The 16475-nt window shown below is 28.8% G+C and overlaps 1 protein-coding gene across 1 annotated transcript; it reads right to left on the bottom strand.

The window, feature by feature from the left end:
- Positions 1 to 1919: 1919 nt before the first annotated feature.
- Positions 1920 to 6945, bottom strand: LOC141298016 (zinc finger protein 503-like). The gene is made up of 2 exons (XM_073828516.1): positions 6542 to 6945; positions 1920 to 3476 (listed from the first exon to the last, which is right to left on the bottom strand). Exons 1-2 carry the CDS (start codon positions 6767 to 6769, stop codon positions 2241 to 2243), a joined length of 1464 nt encoding a protein of 487 aa, XP_073684617.1. The 5' UTR covers positions 6770 to 6945; the 3' UTR covers positions 1920 to 2240.
- Between the last annotated feature and the right edge of the window lie 9530 nt (positions 6946 to 16475).

Raw genomic sequence — 16475 nt, 5'->3', positions numbered from 1 at the left:
TTTTTATTTCTGTAACAAGGCCATTAAACAGACTTTTGTTTAAAATGTAATACCTATTACATTTATTTTAGACCTCACAGCTAATCTTCTTTAGGACCTGATTTATTTAACACCAGGCTCATAAACTCCAAACGCTGTGGGCAATAAAACCAAAGTGTTTTAAGAGGAAAAATGCTCAAGTTGCACAAATAGATTTTTGAAATAGCTGAAATGTAGAATAACATTTCAAGAATGCAAATCCATGTTTGTGACAGATGCATCTACTGATTAATTTGACTTATTATTGAAGGTTGCATTTATTGCAATGCATTTTGTATTTTTAGTGTCTAAATCAACCAATGCATTAAATACAATCAGACTTGAATGGAGTTATTCTTTAATTGCTGTGTTTTTTTCCCTGAGTTGCACAGTAAAAACTCTCCTCCTCCACAAACTTTCAAAATATAATTCAAGTAAATTTAGAAATAAACATGCAAATTTTGGCCATAAGACATTACACAGTGTGGCTTGCTTCTTAAGAGAGAATTATGTCTGTAACAGTTTAAATAAAGCCATGTGAGTCTGCTTTCACTTCATTCTCTTTAAATCTAACTTTAATAAATAATGGTCCACTAGTAAGTCCTGAGACGAACAAAAACATTAAATTAAAATCAATTTCAGGTCTTAATATAAATTTCTTCTGTGTGTGTTATTTTTGTATTTGTATGTGTTACTTTTATATTTGCATCAGTTTGTTTGCTATATTATTGAAATGAAACACTAACATGTGATTGTGCATGAATTATTGATTATAAAGACTTTCTAATATAAACCAATCTGACATTTCCTCTGATATTCACAGACAAATTTAAGCTATGGAACCATTTGATGCTTTTCTGGAGAATTAAAATTATGGATTTCTGTTGAAATGTTGAAAATAAACCATTTCTATCTGAATTACTACTGTATTCAGTGTTTATACAAGTATTTATTACTAATATTATAAATTATTGCAGGTTTGCATCATTGCGTTTTCATTGCATTTTGAAGAAAATGTAATGATAAATCCCTTCCTGTTTTTAATTCTCTCTTTTTTTTTTCTTTAACAAGGCCATAAAAACACTTTTTCTATAAAATGAATACCTATTAAATTTATTTTAGATCTCACAGCTAATCTTCTTTAGGGCCTGATTTATTTAACACCAGGCTCATAAACGCCAAACGCTGTGGGCAATAAAACTAAAGTATTTTAAGAGTTTAAAAATGCTTAGACTTGCACAAATAGATTTTTGAAATAGCTGAAATGTAGAATAACATTTCAAGAATGCAAATCCATGTTTGTGACATATGCATCTGTTGATTAATTTTATGTATTATTGAAGGTTGTATTTATTGCATACTGCAATCCAGATTGTAAATTAAGCCAAATCAATATATAAAATCAACCAATGCATTAAAAATGCAAATCCTATAAATTATAAATAATTGATAAATTATTACCAGTAGGTTTGCATCATTGTGTTTTCTTTGCATTTCAGAGAAAATGTGATGATAAATCCCTTTCTGTTTTTAACTCGTTTTTATTTCTTTAACAAGGCCATAAAAAACACTTTTTGTATAAAATGTAATACCTATTAAATTTATTTTAGATCTCACAGCTAATCTTCTTTAGGACCTGATTTATTTAACACCAGGCTCATAAACTCCAAACGCTGTGGGCAATAAAACCAAAGTATTTTAAGAGTTTAAAAATGCTTAGACTTGCACAAATAGATTTTTGAAATAGCTGAAATGTAGAATAACATTTTGAGAATGCAAATCCATGTTTGTGACAGATGCATCTGTTGATTAATTTGACTTATTATTGAAGGTTGCATTTATTGCAATGCATTTTGTATTTTTAGTGTCTAAATCAACCAATGCATTAAATACAATCAGACTTGAATGGAGTTATTCTTTAATTGCTGTGGTTTTTCCCTGAGTTGCACAGTAAAAACTCTCCTCCTCCACAAACTTTCAAAATATAATTCAAGTAAATTTAGAAATAAACATGCAAATTTTGGCTATAAGACATTACACAGTGTGGCTTGCTTCTTAAGAGAGAATTACGTCTGTAACAGTTTAAATAAAGCCATGTGAGTCTGCTTTCATTTCATTCGCTTTAAAGCTAACTTTAATAAATAATGGTCCACTAGTAAGTCCTGAGACGAACAAAAACTCTTCTTTTTTTTGTTGTTGTTGTTGTTGTAAAAATCCGTTCTTCACTGATACCCCAATCCAGACGCAGTGGTCAGTCTCTGTCCATAAAGAGCGTAGGGTGAATAAAACGGACCCGTGGCTGCTGGAACCGGCACCGGTGCACCCGTCGGTAACGGGCTTTTAGAATAAGGATGATACCGTGCGCCAAACCCGAGCGTGTGATGAGGGGTCCTGAGCGCCAGCGGGCCTCCTGGCACATGGCAAGCCATGGTTAAAGAGTTCGGATAACCTGACATAAGCTTCTCTGCGCCTGGGAATGCAGTGTGAGTCCGCAAATGGGCCAAAAGCTCCTCCGAGGATGAAAAGCGCTTGTCGCAAGGTCCGTTCACAGAAACCCAGTTGCAAACATGCGGCTGGGATTCATTTGGAAGCACGAAGCCGTAAGGATATAACGGGTGTCCCGGGAAGGAGGGCGGATGCAGAGAGTGGCTGGGATACATAAGCTGGTACCCAGTCTTTAAAGCCTCTCTGTCGTGCGAGCCGCCGGATGATAGATGGCTAGCGCAGTGGTAGCTCAGGCAGAACGGGTCTCTGCACAGGCCGCTGGACATGATGGATGGCGGAGAGGCTCCGGCGAGGGGACTGGACCCCGCCTTGCTGCTGAGAGCGCCGGACAGCTGAGCATTAATCAACTGGCTGCTCCCGCCGACTTTGCTCGGGTCCAGAGTCATGTTGTGCGATAGGAAGGGCTGAGGATAGGCGGCGTACGCCCCGGGATACGGAGAGATCGGGAATACTGTGTGACCGGGTCTGTAGGGCGAAACGGGCGCGACCAATCCGGATCCAAGAACGGACGCCGAGGATGTCGGGATGTTTTCGGAGAGGGGTTTGGAAACATCCTGTTTGTTTGTGTCACCGTTGCTTTCGGTTGTGTCTGATGTCTTAGCTCCTTCATTTTCCTTCTTCCCGGTTTTATCCGCCGATTCCGGTCGTCCGGGTTGAGGAGAGACGGAGCTGCATGAGCTCGGGCTGCCGGTGCGAGGCGTGATTGGCCGGCAGGTGGCGCTCGGGACGCGGAAATTAGATTTATCTGCACTTGTGTCTTTTCTTTCGGATTTGGCGTATGGCTTGAAACTAGATTTGTCGTCCGCTCCGATGTCGCTGATTTTCAGCGGGCTGGATTTGGAGTCTTTGTCCGAGGCGACCGCGGACAGTTTGGTCGAGGATGGGGGATCCGATTTTCCGATTTGGGAGCATGTTTGGGCGAGGAGGGCGAGGGGACTCTTCTTGGCATCCAACTGTGAAAATAAAGAGTATTTAAGTATATGAATATTCAAAATGTGGTATAAAATAAGTTTAAATTATAAAATACATTATTTATAATTATAGTATGTCAGTAAATAAATATTTTATAATTATAAAACTATACATTTTCAAATTTTTTAATTATAAAATGAATCAAATAAAATTAAAATATACAATTATACTTATAGTATACACATAAAAATATTAAATTAGACAGTTCTAAGTATATAAATATTAAAAATACAGTAGAAAAAGGTATAAATTATCAAATAAATTATATAAAATTAAAATATACAAATATATAGAAGTATAGAAATATATAAAAAAAATATTCAAAATGTAGTATAAAATAGATTATATAAAATTATAATTATAGTATGTAAGTAAATAAATATTTAAAATAGACAGTTTTAAGTATATAAATATGCAAAATACAGTATAAAATAAGTAGAAATTATAAAATAAATTATATAAAATATACAATTATACTTATAGTATACATGTGTATATAAATATTTAAAATAGACAGTTTTAAGTATATAAATATTCAAAATACAGTATAAAATAAATAATATAAAATTAAAATATACAATTATTATAGTATATAAGTACATAAATATTTAAAAATAGACAATACTTTTCAGTATATAAATGTTCAAACTACAGTAGAACAAATAATAAACGTATATAAAATCAAAATTTATAATTATAGTATATAAGTAAATAAATATTTAAAATAGACAGTTTTAAGTATTTAAATATTCAACATGTAGTAAAAGTATTATTATAAAATAAATTACATACAATTATGATTATAGTATATAAGTAAATAAATTTTTTTAAATATAGCATTTTAAGTATATAAATATTTAAAATACAGTATAAAGTATAAATTCTAAAATAAATTCTATAAAATTAAAATATACAATTCTAATTATTGTATATAAGTGTATAAATATTTAAAAAATACTGTTTTACGTATTTTAATATTCAAAACATAGTACAAAATAAGTATAATTTATAAAATAAAGTCAATATATACAATTACAGTACAATTATTATTCAAAATATTCACACTAGAGAAAATCATGCAACTGATGTTATCCACATACAGTATATTTGCATTAAATGTACGAGCATTTCTAGACTAAAAAAAGGTCATATTTAGTGTTTATTTATGTTTTGGCATTGAGCATGACTCCAGAGTCTTAAATCTAAAGCGCTGCAGAGACATTAAATCAAATGTCAAGAGGGTTTTATTATATCCCTCTGTACAGGCAATAAAATGTGTTTCAATATAGCAACATCCATTGTTTTTCCTTCACTTTACAGCTAAAATAATTGGCTTGGAAGTAGGTCAGTCTTTAAGAAAAGCATTAACATGAAATTATTATTATTACCATATAATATTAAACTACATTATGCTTTGTTTTGTTTTTTTTCATCCAAGACTCAAGATTGTTCACATTTTCTTACATTTTCCCTTTATACTTAATTTTGTTCTACATCTTTAATACATGAAATGGATGTTTTTGTACACAGACCACCTACTTTGTTTCCAAAATTGTTTAGAAATTAAGAAAAATCAAGAAACTGTTTCACAATGTAATTGCATAATGCAGGAATTTCCTAAATGGCAAATTTATAGTAATTATTATTATATTATATTTCATTTTTATTCTACAGCGAGACAAAAGAGCTCTATTATGCTCAAAAGCGATTATTAATCAATAATAAATTAGAATTAATATTATTTTCCACTCATTTTGAGGTTGTAAGAGTTTGAAATGTATAAATATCAGTTAATAAAAGAATAAAATTAATTAGAGGATAAAGTAATACTTTTCACTTGAAGTATATATATATATATATATATATATATTTAAAATATTTTTAAAATATTTAGAGTTGTTTTGCAAAAACAGATAACTGTATAGGCTGAAAAATCATATTTTTTATTGTTATCATATTTTTGCATTTTGTCTTAGTTAGCTTAGTATTTTTTTTGTTTTTATTTATTTATATTGATTATTTTAATCGTTTTTATAGTTATATTTTCTGTTCTCATTTTCATTTTAATCAAGGTTTTAGTAATTTTGTTGTGTTTGTCGTTTTTCATGTCTAAATATAAAATAAAAACTATATAGACATTTAAAAAACAATAACTAATAAAATGACAAAAACTGAAAATTAACTAAATAACATTTTAACTAACATTAAAATGAAAATGGAAAATACAAACAGTAAAAAAATATTTACATTTAAAAAAAAATATTTATATAGTTTTTATTATATTTTCTGTATTTTAATTTTCGAGCTTTTTCAAGGTTTTTGTGATTGTTGTGTGTCATTTTTCATGTCTAAATATAAAATAAAAACTATATAGACATTAAAAAACAAAAACTAATAAAATGACAAACACAAAATTAACAAAAAACAACATTTGAACTAACATTAAAATGAAAATGGAAAATACAAAACAAACTAATTTTATTTTTTTTATATCTTTATAGTTTTATTATATTTTCCGTTTTCATTTTAATTTTTTTTATGTCTAAATATAAAATAAAAGCTATATAGACATTTTAACTAAACTAATGAATGACAAAAACAAAACTCATATTTTTGTTATGTTTTTGCGTTGTCTTAAGTATTTTTTTTATATCAAAATAACCCAACTGCAGTTTGATTGACATTAATTGCAATAAAAAATAAAACATGATTTTTGAAAATTGTTTTTGCAAATAAACTCTTAATTTGTAAATATTAAACGTTTCCTAAAAAGTTACTTTTATTTTGTAATCAGATTGTTATTTTACGTAAAAATACGTAAAAATAATTAAATAAATACGATAAAATAAAATAAAAATGAACGCATAATAGAAAAAAAACATCGTTTTAAGTGTCAAATATAACCTGAGGTAAATATTAGTGTATTTTCCACACGAAAAGGTGCGCGTTCACTGTATTACGCGTTGAAAATAAAGCTCGAAGTGGAGAAAAATGAACACCCAGGCGTTGTTTTCGCGTTAACGTCCTCGTAAAGTGTCAGTTTTACCTCAATGGGACTAACGGGAGTGGACGGTAACGGCTGCAGATAGTCCGGGTGCAGGATGTGTCCGGTGCGCGCACTCAGCATTTTCAACACTTTAACGGGCAAACGCTTCGCCTGGCGCTGCGGGTCCGCGGGAGGCACCGAGTGCAGGAACGTTTGACGGTCTCGCTTCTTGTCCCACACTAGATCAAGCACACTAAACACAGCAGACTCCGTAGGCAGTGTGATCATGTCCCACTTGTCTCCGCGTGATCTGGAAACGCATCTGTAGATGGGCGAAAAGTATCTCCAAAGATGCCAAAACAAATGATCAGAGGAAAAACAGAGTAATCCTTAAAGGTTCTTGTTGGGGAAAGCGTATGAGAAGACTTCGGAGCGCATCTTATCTTCCGCGTCGCGCACTTGCATTGAGCTCGGCTCACATAGCTCGCGTTCACGCGCACCAGGGATTAAAGCCTCCGCCGCTAACCAATCACAGCGCGGCGTTCGGTGATTGACAGCTTAGAGGGAGGTGGCGCCGCCTTTGTGGGCGTTTGTTTTGGTCATATTGAAGAGATAAAAACAAACTCACATTGTGTAAATCACATATGGTTATGATATATTTGTAAGGTGTGTTCGTTTAAAAGTGAACTGTTATTAATATAGCCTATCTAGGCTGGTTAGAAGTTGTATTTAAACACTAGTGATGGCTCAAAAGCAGGTCAGATGACTTCATAGTATTAAAAAAAAATGACAAAAACACAAAATTAACAAAAAAATATTATTTTTTATTGTTATATTTTCTGTTTTCATTTATTTTTAGTTATAGTGATTTTGTTGTTTTTTGTCTAAATAAAAAAGTAAATAAATTATATAGACATTTAAAAACAATAACGAATAAATTAACAAAACACAAAATTAACCAACAGTTTTAACTAATATTTTATTAATATTAATTAATATTTTAATAGTTTTTATTGTTATATTTTCTGTTTTTATTTTTTTTGTTGTAATTTTAGTCAAAGATTTGGTGATTTCATTGTTTGTAATTTTTCATGTCTAAAAAACAAAAACCAAAAAAAAACCAATAACTAATAATATGACAAACACAAAATTAACAAAAAATACAATTTTACCTAAAATACAAAATACAAAAAAAATTGCTAATATTAAAATGAAAATACAAAAATAAAAAAACAACTAATAAAATGACAAAAACACAAAATTAAGAAAAATAAATACATTTTAACTAAAACGAACAAGAAAATACAAAATACAAAATTGAAAACGAATAAAAAATTACAAAAACACAAAATAAAAAAATAAAAAAATTTTTACTAATAAATATAGAAAATAAAAAACAATAACTAATAAAATGACAAACACAATTAACAATAAAAATACAATTTTAACTAATAAAATAAAAATACAAAAATAAAAACAATAACAAATAAAATTACAAAATTAAGAAAGAAAATACAATTTTAACTAAAATTAAAATGAAAATACAAAAATAAAAAACAATAACTAATAAAATGACAAAAACATAAAATTAACAGTAAAAATACAATTTTAACTTTAAAGTTAAAATAGAAAATACAAAAATAAAATACTAAATTTATAAATAAATAAAATTTGAACTAATATTAAAACAAAAAACGAAAATCCAAAAATAAAAGGAATTTTATAGTCTTTTTCAGAATATTTTAAAAGTTATTGTTATATTTTCCGTTTTCATTTTATTTTTAGTCAAGGTTTAAGTGATTTTGTCGTTTGTCATTTTATGTCTAAATAAAAACATATTAGACATAAACTACAAAGTTAAGTATTCCTGCACCAATAAAATAACAAATACTGCACTGACACATCAAACATTATTTATAAAAATAATATTTCCAAAACCATAAAGCCCAGGCGTATAAAATAAATTAAATGAGATAAGAAGCCGTAAATGTCGTATCTGCTGATTAAAAGTGTTTCAGCACCTATGAGTCTCGGAATATTAATAATTTGCTAATCCAGCGTTGATTGTTGTTAATCATGGCGCGCGCTCACGCGGCTCTCTGCGCGCGCCGGTCGAAGCGGCGGTGCCGCGGCTGATGGATGAGCGGCTGATGCTGATGGATGAGCGGGGGTTGCTGTTTTCGGCGGCGGCTGTCAGCTCTCGGTTCTGGCCGTGAGTTATTAGGGCCAGAAACTCCCCCTTTATTGTGCGGGTGATGGATGACGCCCAGCACACGGGCGTTATTCCATAATGGGAACACATTTCAGACGGGCCATATTTCAACACATTTAAGTAGAAAGTTTTGAACGCCTCCTCGATATTTCACATCCCTCTGGCATATTTATGGAAAACTCCACGCATGCAAATATATAATTACACACTACAGCCTGTAGGACCAAACATACAGTGGGTAGCAGATATGGTTTTGTTAAAGCAAAAGCTAATCATTTTTGTAACTGTTTTATAAAATTTAATCTTTTCAGTGAATGTGTGTTAAATATGCATGCATTTTAATGCATTTTGCTCTGTTATTCAAGTTATTTTTCATGAGTCAAACTTGTTTGTATTACTGAGGATAGGAAATATTACTAATAATATAATAATTAATATTCTGCTATTTTGTGTATTCATATTATTTTATCATTTTATTATATTTTATTTTTTTATTTTCTAAACGATCTGAATTGGACACAAAATTGAAAATAAGATGTGTATTTATTTTACATTTATATTTAGATAACATTTGACCAGGACGTATTTTATTTAATTTTTATTTTTTTTTACACAAAATTGGAAATAAAATTTACAGTTTTTTTATATTTACATATTTATTATTATTAATCAGGTATTTATTTTATATCTATTTTATTTTATTTATTTATTTATATTTTGTTTTAAAATATCTAAATTAGACACAAAATTGGACACAAGATATAGATATATATTTTTTGAACATCACACATTTAGTATTATTATATTTAGATAACATGACCTGGATCTATTTTATTTTTTATTTTATTTTATTATAATTTTATTTTATTTAAAAGGAAATAACAAAATTGGAAATAATATATAGAGTATAGGTATTCAGACACAGTAATTAGGTATTTAATTAACATTAAATTCAGATAACATGTGGCTAAAATCTATTTTATTTTGTATTTGTTTTATTTTATCATTTTATTTTGTTTTATTTAATTTATTTTTTATTTAATTAATTTTTAATGAAATTTTCTTGATTTATTGGACACAAAATTGGAAATAAGATTAACAGTTTTTTGGATATTCACATATGTATTATTAATCGGGTATTTATTTGTACATTATATTTAGATAACATGTGACCAGGATCTATTTTAATTTATTTTATTTTATTATAATTTTTTTTATTGACATTTGAATTCTTGACTCACTATTTCCAGTGATACCAAGTATATTAAACTGTTCTTAATACAGATAAACTATGCGGAAAAAAAAAAACCTTTGATTGCAGATTCAGAGAGGAGGATCAATTAGTAACAGATAAGCATTGTAATTGAGCGTATTGCTTTTATTGGGAATTTGTAAACTCTGGAGATACGGCAGGATCACGTGAAGCTGTGCTCATTATCTTCTCCTCATTAATCTACGCCAGAGACTCATGGAGCAGGACCTGATGGGATAGTAAAGAAAGAGAAAATGCCATTAACCAGCGCTGAGCACACGCAAACATATGGTGAGCTGCTTTCCCTGGACGGCGTGTGGTCATACGGCGTTGCAATAAATAAAGCTGCGCACAAACAAGGGGGAAGAAAACACCACCCTGCTCATCCTGCTCTTGTAATACTAACCTGGAAACATGCAGTCAGTCTTGTGCTTAGGGCTGGGTTTTAACTGGATTGTCTTTTATCAATGTATTTTAAAATTCTATTCATCATTTTATTTATTTAGTTTTTATAACATTTTTTAAATTTAATTTTGTTACTTTGTATGTAATTTTTTTTGTCATGTATTTTATTTTTTTATCATTTAATTAATTTAATTTTTTATCTTTATTTTTTATTGTATTTTTTATGATTTTGTTTTTAATTTATAATTTTATATTTAATTTTTATTTATTGAATTATTTTTTATTGAATTATTTTTTATTTTATTATAGTTCATTTATTTTTACTTTTTATTTATCATTTTGTTATTTATTTAGATTTTTTATTTTCAGTTTTTTAAATGTAATTAATTTTGCTACTTTGTGTGTCATTTTTTGTCATGTATTTGTTTTTTATTATTTTATTATTTTTATTTTACTCTCGTCACTATTTATTTTTAATTTAGTTTTTTATTATTGTTTTTTATTTTATTTTTATTTATGAATTAGTTTATTTATTTATTAGTTAATTTTATTTTATTGAATTTTTTTCAAATGTAATTTAATTTTGTTACTTTTAATTTTTTGTCATGTTTTTATTTGTTTGTTTTATCATTTAAATTTTTTTAAATTTCATTTATCATTTTGTTGTTTATTTTATTTGTTTATTTTGTTTTTATTATCATTTTTATGTATTTTTTATAATTTTATTTTTTATTTTACTCTGTCAATATTTGTTTAATTTCGTTTTTTGTTTTGTACTATTTTGTTATTTAATTTTTAATTTATCATTTTATATTTTAGTTTAGAGTTTTGTTTATTTTTTACATTTATTTTTTATTTGTATAACTTTATTTTTAGAATTTTAGAATTGTATTTATCATTTTGTTATTTGTTTATTTATTTATTTATTTTATTTGTAAAAATGTAACTTAATTTTGTTACTTTTTATTTAATTTTTTGTCATGTTGTTATTTTTTTTATGCATCATTTTAATGTTTTATTTTATTTTAATTGTATTTTCTATTTATTTATTTTATTGTTTTTTTTTTTTTTTTACATTTTATCATTTTATTTATTTATTTTTCAATGTATTTTATTTTAAAAGATCTGACGCAGAATTGCAAGTAAGATATAGAGTATTTTGAATATTCATTCATGCTTCAAATGTCTGAATGTAATAACTTCTGTTTGACGTTTTGTTTTGAGAAGAGCTCCTGCAGCAGATGACACTTGATTTTGCAGTTTTATCTAATGCAGTGACATTCAAACACGTTCGAGTGTCACACGAGTGTCTAAATACTTCTTTGGGTCTCTGTATGTTTTAACAGCTCTTGTCATTAGTGCAGAGCGACAGGCTGTAATATTGGCACAGATGGACAGACTGAACCATTAGCTCTGACAGACAGACAGACAGACAGACGCTCAGGTTTAGATGGGTGAAAGGAGACATTCATGCCTTCTAAGCTGTCATTTTATTCCCTCTTTCTCGAGCTGTCAAGATGCTGGAGCTCCTAAGAGGAGTTTTAACCTTGTCACAAGGACTGCTGTCATCTCTCGCCGTTATCGGACACAATCCTTCAGACAAACTGTTTGCTGTCTTAAAGTGCTCCCATCAACAGATGCAAAGGTCAGATGCAAGACACACAAATCTGTGGAGGTTTTCATTGTGCATCACTACTTGTTAGGTTTTTCATTTGGTTGATTAATTTTTTGTAGTTCGCATTTTTTATTATTTTTTTTATTTTTTTTTGTAGTAGCTTGTAGTTATATACATATGTCTGTATAGCTTGTGTTAATTTTTATTTCAGTTTTAGTTTAGTACATCAGGTATGAAGTTTTTTTATTTTATTTTATTTCAGTTTATTTTTCTTTTTTATTTCAAGCAGTGTTTTTAGTATAGTTTAGATACTATTAGCTTTTGTAAAAAATGTAATTTGATATTATTTATTTTTTATATTTGATTTATATTTTGAGCTTTCATTTTAGTTTTAGGATTAAAGTAATTTAAGTAATGTAAAATGTGTGCTTGGAAAATAGCTGGAATAAAATAAGGTGAAATTTGTAATATTTTAGTGAATTTTACTTAGCATTTATTTTTAAGTTACAAAATGTTTTTATTTTGTTTTTATTTATTGATTTTGTTATTTAGTTTTGATCATTTTATTTTACTTTAGTATCTGTTGTTAATTGATTTATTTTTATTTATTTTCTTTTAAAACATCACATTAAACTAGCTGAAAATGTGAAATGTGCGCTTGGAAATTTTTTTAATTTTAAACATTTATTTTATTTTAGGCTACAAAAGTGTGTTTATTTATTTATTTTATTTAGTTTTTATTTTTATTTTACCATTGATTTATTTATTTTTATTTATTTTATTTTAAAAGACATCACATCAAAAAAGTTGAAAATAGCTTAAGTAAAATAAGTTTTTAATTATTATTTTTTTAATTTCACTTAACATTTATTTCAATTTTATAGTTATCAAATTTTATAATTTTATTTCAAATTACAAAATGTTTTAATTTAATTTTATTGTTTTATTTTCCTTAAGTTACAAAATGTTTTTTTATTTTTTGTTATTTAGTTATTTTTTTATCTAGCATTTTGTTTTATCTATTTTTATTTAACTTTAGAATTTTAGTTTATTTTACAAAAATGTTTTTATTTTATTTGTAATTTTTCTGTTATTTAACTTTTATTTTATCATTTTATTTTAAGTTACAAAAGTGTTTTTAATTTGTATTGTTTTTTGTTAATTAGTTTTATTTAAATTTTATTGTTTTATTTTACTTAAGTTACAAAATTGTTTTATTTTATTTTATTTTTTTGTTATTTCATTTTATTTATTTTTATTTATTTTATTTTAAGTTACAAAAGTGTTTTTAATTTGTATTGTTTTTTGTTAATTAGTTTTATTTAAATTGTATTGTTTTATTTTACTTAAGTTACAAAATTGTTTTATTTTATTTTATTTTTTTGTTATTTTATTTTATTTATTTTTATTTATTTTATTTTAAGTTACAAAAGTGTTTTTAATTTGTATTGTTTTTTGTTAATTAGTTTTATTTAAATTTTATTGTTTTATTTTACTTAAGTTACAAAATTGTTTTATTTTATTTTATTTTTTTGTTATTTTATTTTATTTATTTTTATTTATTTTATTTTAAGTTACAAAAGTGTTTTTAATTTGTATTGTTTTTTGTTAATTAGTTTTATTTAAATTTTATTGTTTTATTTTACTTAAGTTACAAAATTGTTTTATTTTATTTTTTTGTTATTTTATTTATTTTTATTTATTTTATTTTAAAAGAACACATTAAACTAGTTGAATATTATTATTATTATTATTAATAATAATAATAATAATAATAATAATGACCCTGATATCAAGTAATTATTTATGTTTTCGTTTTAGTTACCTATAATAACCCTAAACTGAAAGCAATCTGATCATGCTTTTGTACAGTATATAAAATTGCATCCTCTCTTTTTGTGCTCTACAGAAAGCTACAGAGGTTTGAAAGGAGTGCGTAAATGACGAGAAACTCTTCCTTTAAGCTTCCGTCTTAAACTGTGATCTGACAGGAGCCATTACCCACGAGCCGATCTGCCATCCTCCGACGTGATCTCCAGCCGAACGCCGCTCTGAGAAGACGTGCGTCTGACTGCTCCATTCATCTCCATAACAGGTGCGTCTCAGGTGCGTCTCTTCTCAGGACGGCCCGTCCTCCATCACACTCCTCTCCTTCATTAGTCTGGCAGCGTTAACCCCATCAGGCCTTAAGTAACGTCTCAAACTCTCAAAAGTGTTCAAGTCAGTCTGAGAGGTGTGACTGTGGACAGATTTTGGACTGGTTTTATTTAAGGGTGTCTTATTAATTAGTTAAAGCCGTGGACCTTAGAGACAGGATTACAGACGGACATCTACATTATCAGCAGGTGCGTCCAAAAACCGCCTGACTTCAGTTCTGCCTCTCAATACGTCTGACGAATCTGGCAAACTCCTCTGCCGCTGGAACCAATTCCTCAAACGTTTGCAGTGGAAGCGTCTGACGTCTGCCGTATTATTGTCAAAGGAGCGCTTTGAAAAATCCTCATATTCTGACAGCCCTTTGCTTTTACTAATAGTCTTACGAGGATCATTTGCTAAAAAGTTCGAGGCAAGTCTGTGGGCATCTTGGTCATTTTCAATGTAAATATGGCTCATATGTGACCCTGGACTATAAAACCAGTCTTAAAGGAGTAGTTCACTTTCAGAACAAAAATGTACAGATAATGTAGTCACCCCCTTGTCATCCAAGATGTTCATGTCTTACTTTCCTAGGTTGTAAAGAAATTATGTTTTTTGAGGAAAACATTTCAGGATTTCTTTCCATATAATGGACTTCTATGGTGCCCCGAGTTTTAACTTCAAATGCAGTTTAAATACAGCTTCAAAGGACTCTAAACGATCCCTTATCTAGCAAAATGATCGGTTATTTTCCAAAAACATTTACAACTTACAGTGCCTTGCGAAATTATTCATACTCCTTCATTTTTTTCACATTTTGTTATGTTGCTGCCTTATGTTAAACTGCTTTAAATTACTTTTTTTCCCACATCAATCTACACTCCCTACTCCATAATGGCAAAGCAAAAAGTAGGTTTTTAACATTTGTGCAAATTTATTACAAATAAAAAACTGAAAAGATCCCGTTGCATAAGTATTCATACCCTTTTCTGGGACACTCGAAATGTATCTCAGGAGCATCATATTGCTTCTAGATGTAACTACACTTGGAGTGGAGATAAACTGTGGCAAATTCATTTGAAAGAGTCTCAGAAAAGGTCTAACAGCTGAAAATGCATATCAGAGCAAAAACCAAGATAACTGCCTGTAGAGCTCAGTGACAGACTTGCGTTAAGGCGATGATCTAGAGAAGAGTTCAGAAACAAATCTGCTCCATTGAAGGTTGACAGAAGCATTATCCATAATGGAAGACGATTGGAACAACTAGGACTCTAGAAAATGTCCCCATCCAAGCTGACAGAGATGGAGAGGTGAAAAGGTGAGGCAGAGAATGGCAGATAATTGCCAAATGCAGATGTGCAAAGATGCTCACATCAGACCCAAAAAGACTTGAGGCTGCTTCAACTATGTACTGAGTTAAGGGTATCAATACTTATGCAATCTACTTATTCCAGTGTTTTATTTTTAATACATTTGTAAAATTTGCAAATCTGGTTTTTGCTTTGTCATTATTATGGTGTATGGAGTGTAAATTGATGTGGGGGAATAACTAATTTAAAGCAGTTTAACATAATGCTGTAACAAAACAAAATGTGAAAAAAATGAAGGGGTATGAATACTTTTGCAAGGCACTGTATATACTTTTTAACCTCATATGCTCGTCTTGTCTAGCTCTGCGTGAAATCTGTGTATTCTGGCTCAAGACAGTTAGGGTATGTCCAAAAACTCCCATCTCAATTTCTTCTCCAACTTCAAAATCGCCCTACATCGCTGTTTTTCTTTTTTTTTTCTTTTTTTTTTTTGTAAGGATGTTTGATCGTATTTGCACGTTAACTTTGTAAACACTGGGTCGGTACTTCTGCAGCGATGTAGGATTATTTTAAAGTTGGAAAAGAAAATGAAATGGGAATTTTTGGACATACCCTAACTGTCTTGAACTGGAATACACAGAGTTCAGGCAGAGCTAGGCAAGATGAGCATTTGACATTAAAAAGTATATAAGTTGTAAATGTCTTTAGACACTAACCAATCGTTTTGCTAGATACCCTTAGAGCCCTTTAAAGCTGCATTTAAACTGCATTTTGGAAGTTCAAACTCTGGGCACCATAGAAATCCACTATGTGGAGAAAAATCCTGCAATGTTTTCCTCAAAAAACATAATTTCTTTATGAAGAAGAAAGAAAGACATGAACATCTTGGATGACAAGGGGGTGAGTACATTATCTTGTTCTGAAAGTGAACTAGTGAAGTACCATGGGTATATTTGCAGCAATAGCTAAAAATACATTGTATGGGTCAAAATTATCGATTTTTCTTTTATGCCAAAAATCATTAGGATATTAAGATCATGTTCCGTGAAGATATTTTGTAAATT

Source organism: Garra rufa, chromosome 22 (assembly GCF_049309525.1).
Source record: "Garra rufa chromosome 22, GarRuf1.0, whole genome shotgun sequence".
NCBI classification, from domain to species: domain Eukaryota; kingdom Metazoa; phylum Chordata; class Actinopteri; order Cypriniformes; family Cyprinidae; genus Garra; species Garra rufa.
Note: the sequence above shows the minus strand (reverse complement) of the source record. Positions and strands in the feature narration are given on the sequence as shown.

Excerpts from the sequence above, each read along its gene's own strand:
- LOC141298016 (XM_073828516.1), bottom strand. The coding sequence starts at position 6,769 with ATGATCACACTGCCTACGGAGTCTGCTGTGTTTAGTGTGCTTGATCTA. Across the intron at positions 3,477-6,541 it reads CTCCCGTTAGTCCCATTGAG|TTGGATGCCAAGAAGAGTCC; the intron begins GTAAAACTGACA and ends TTATTTTCACAG.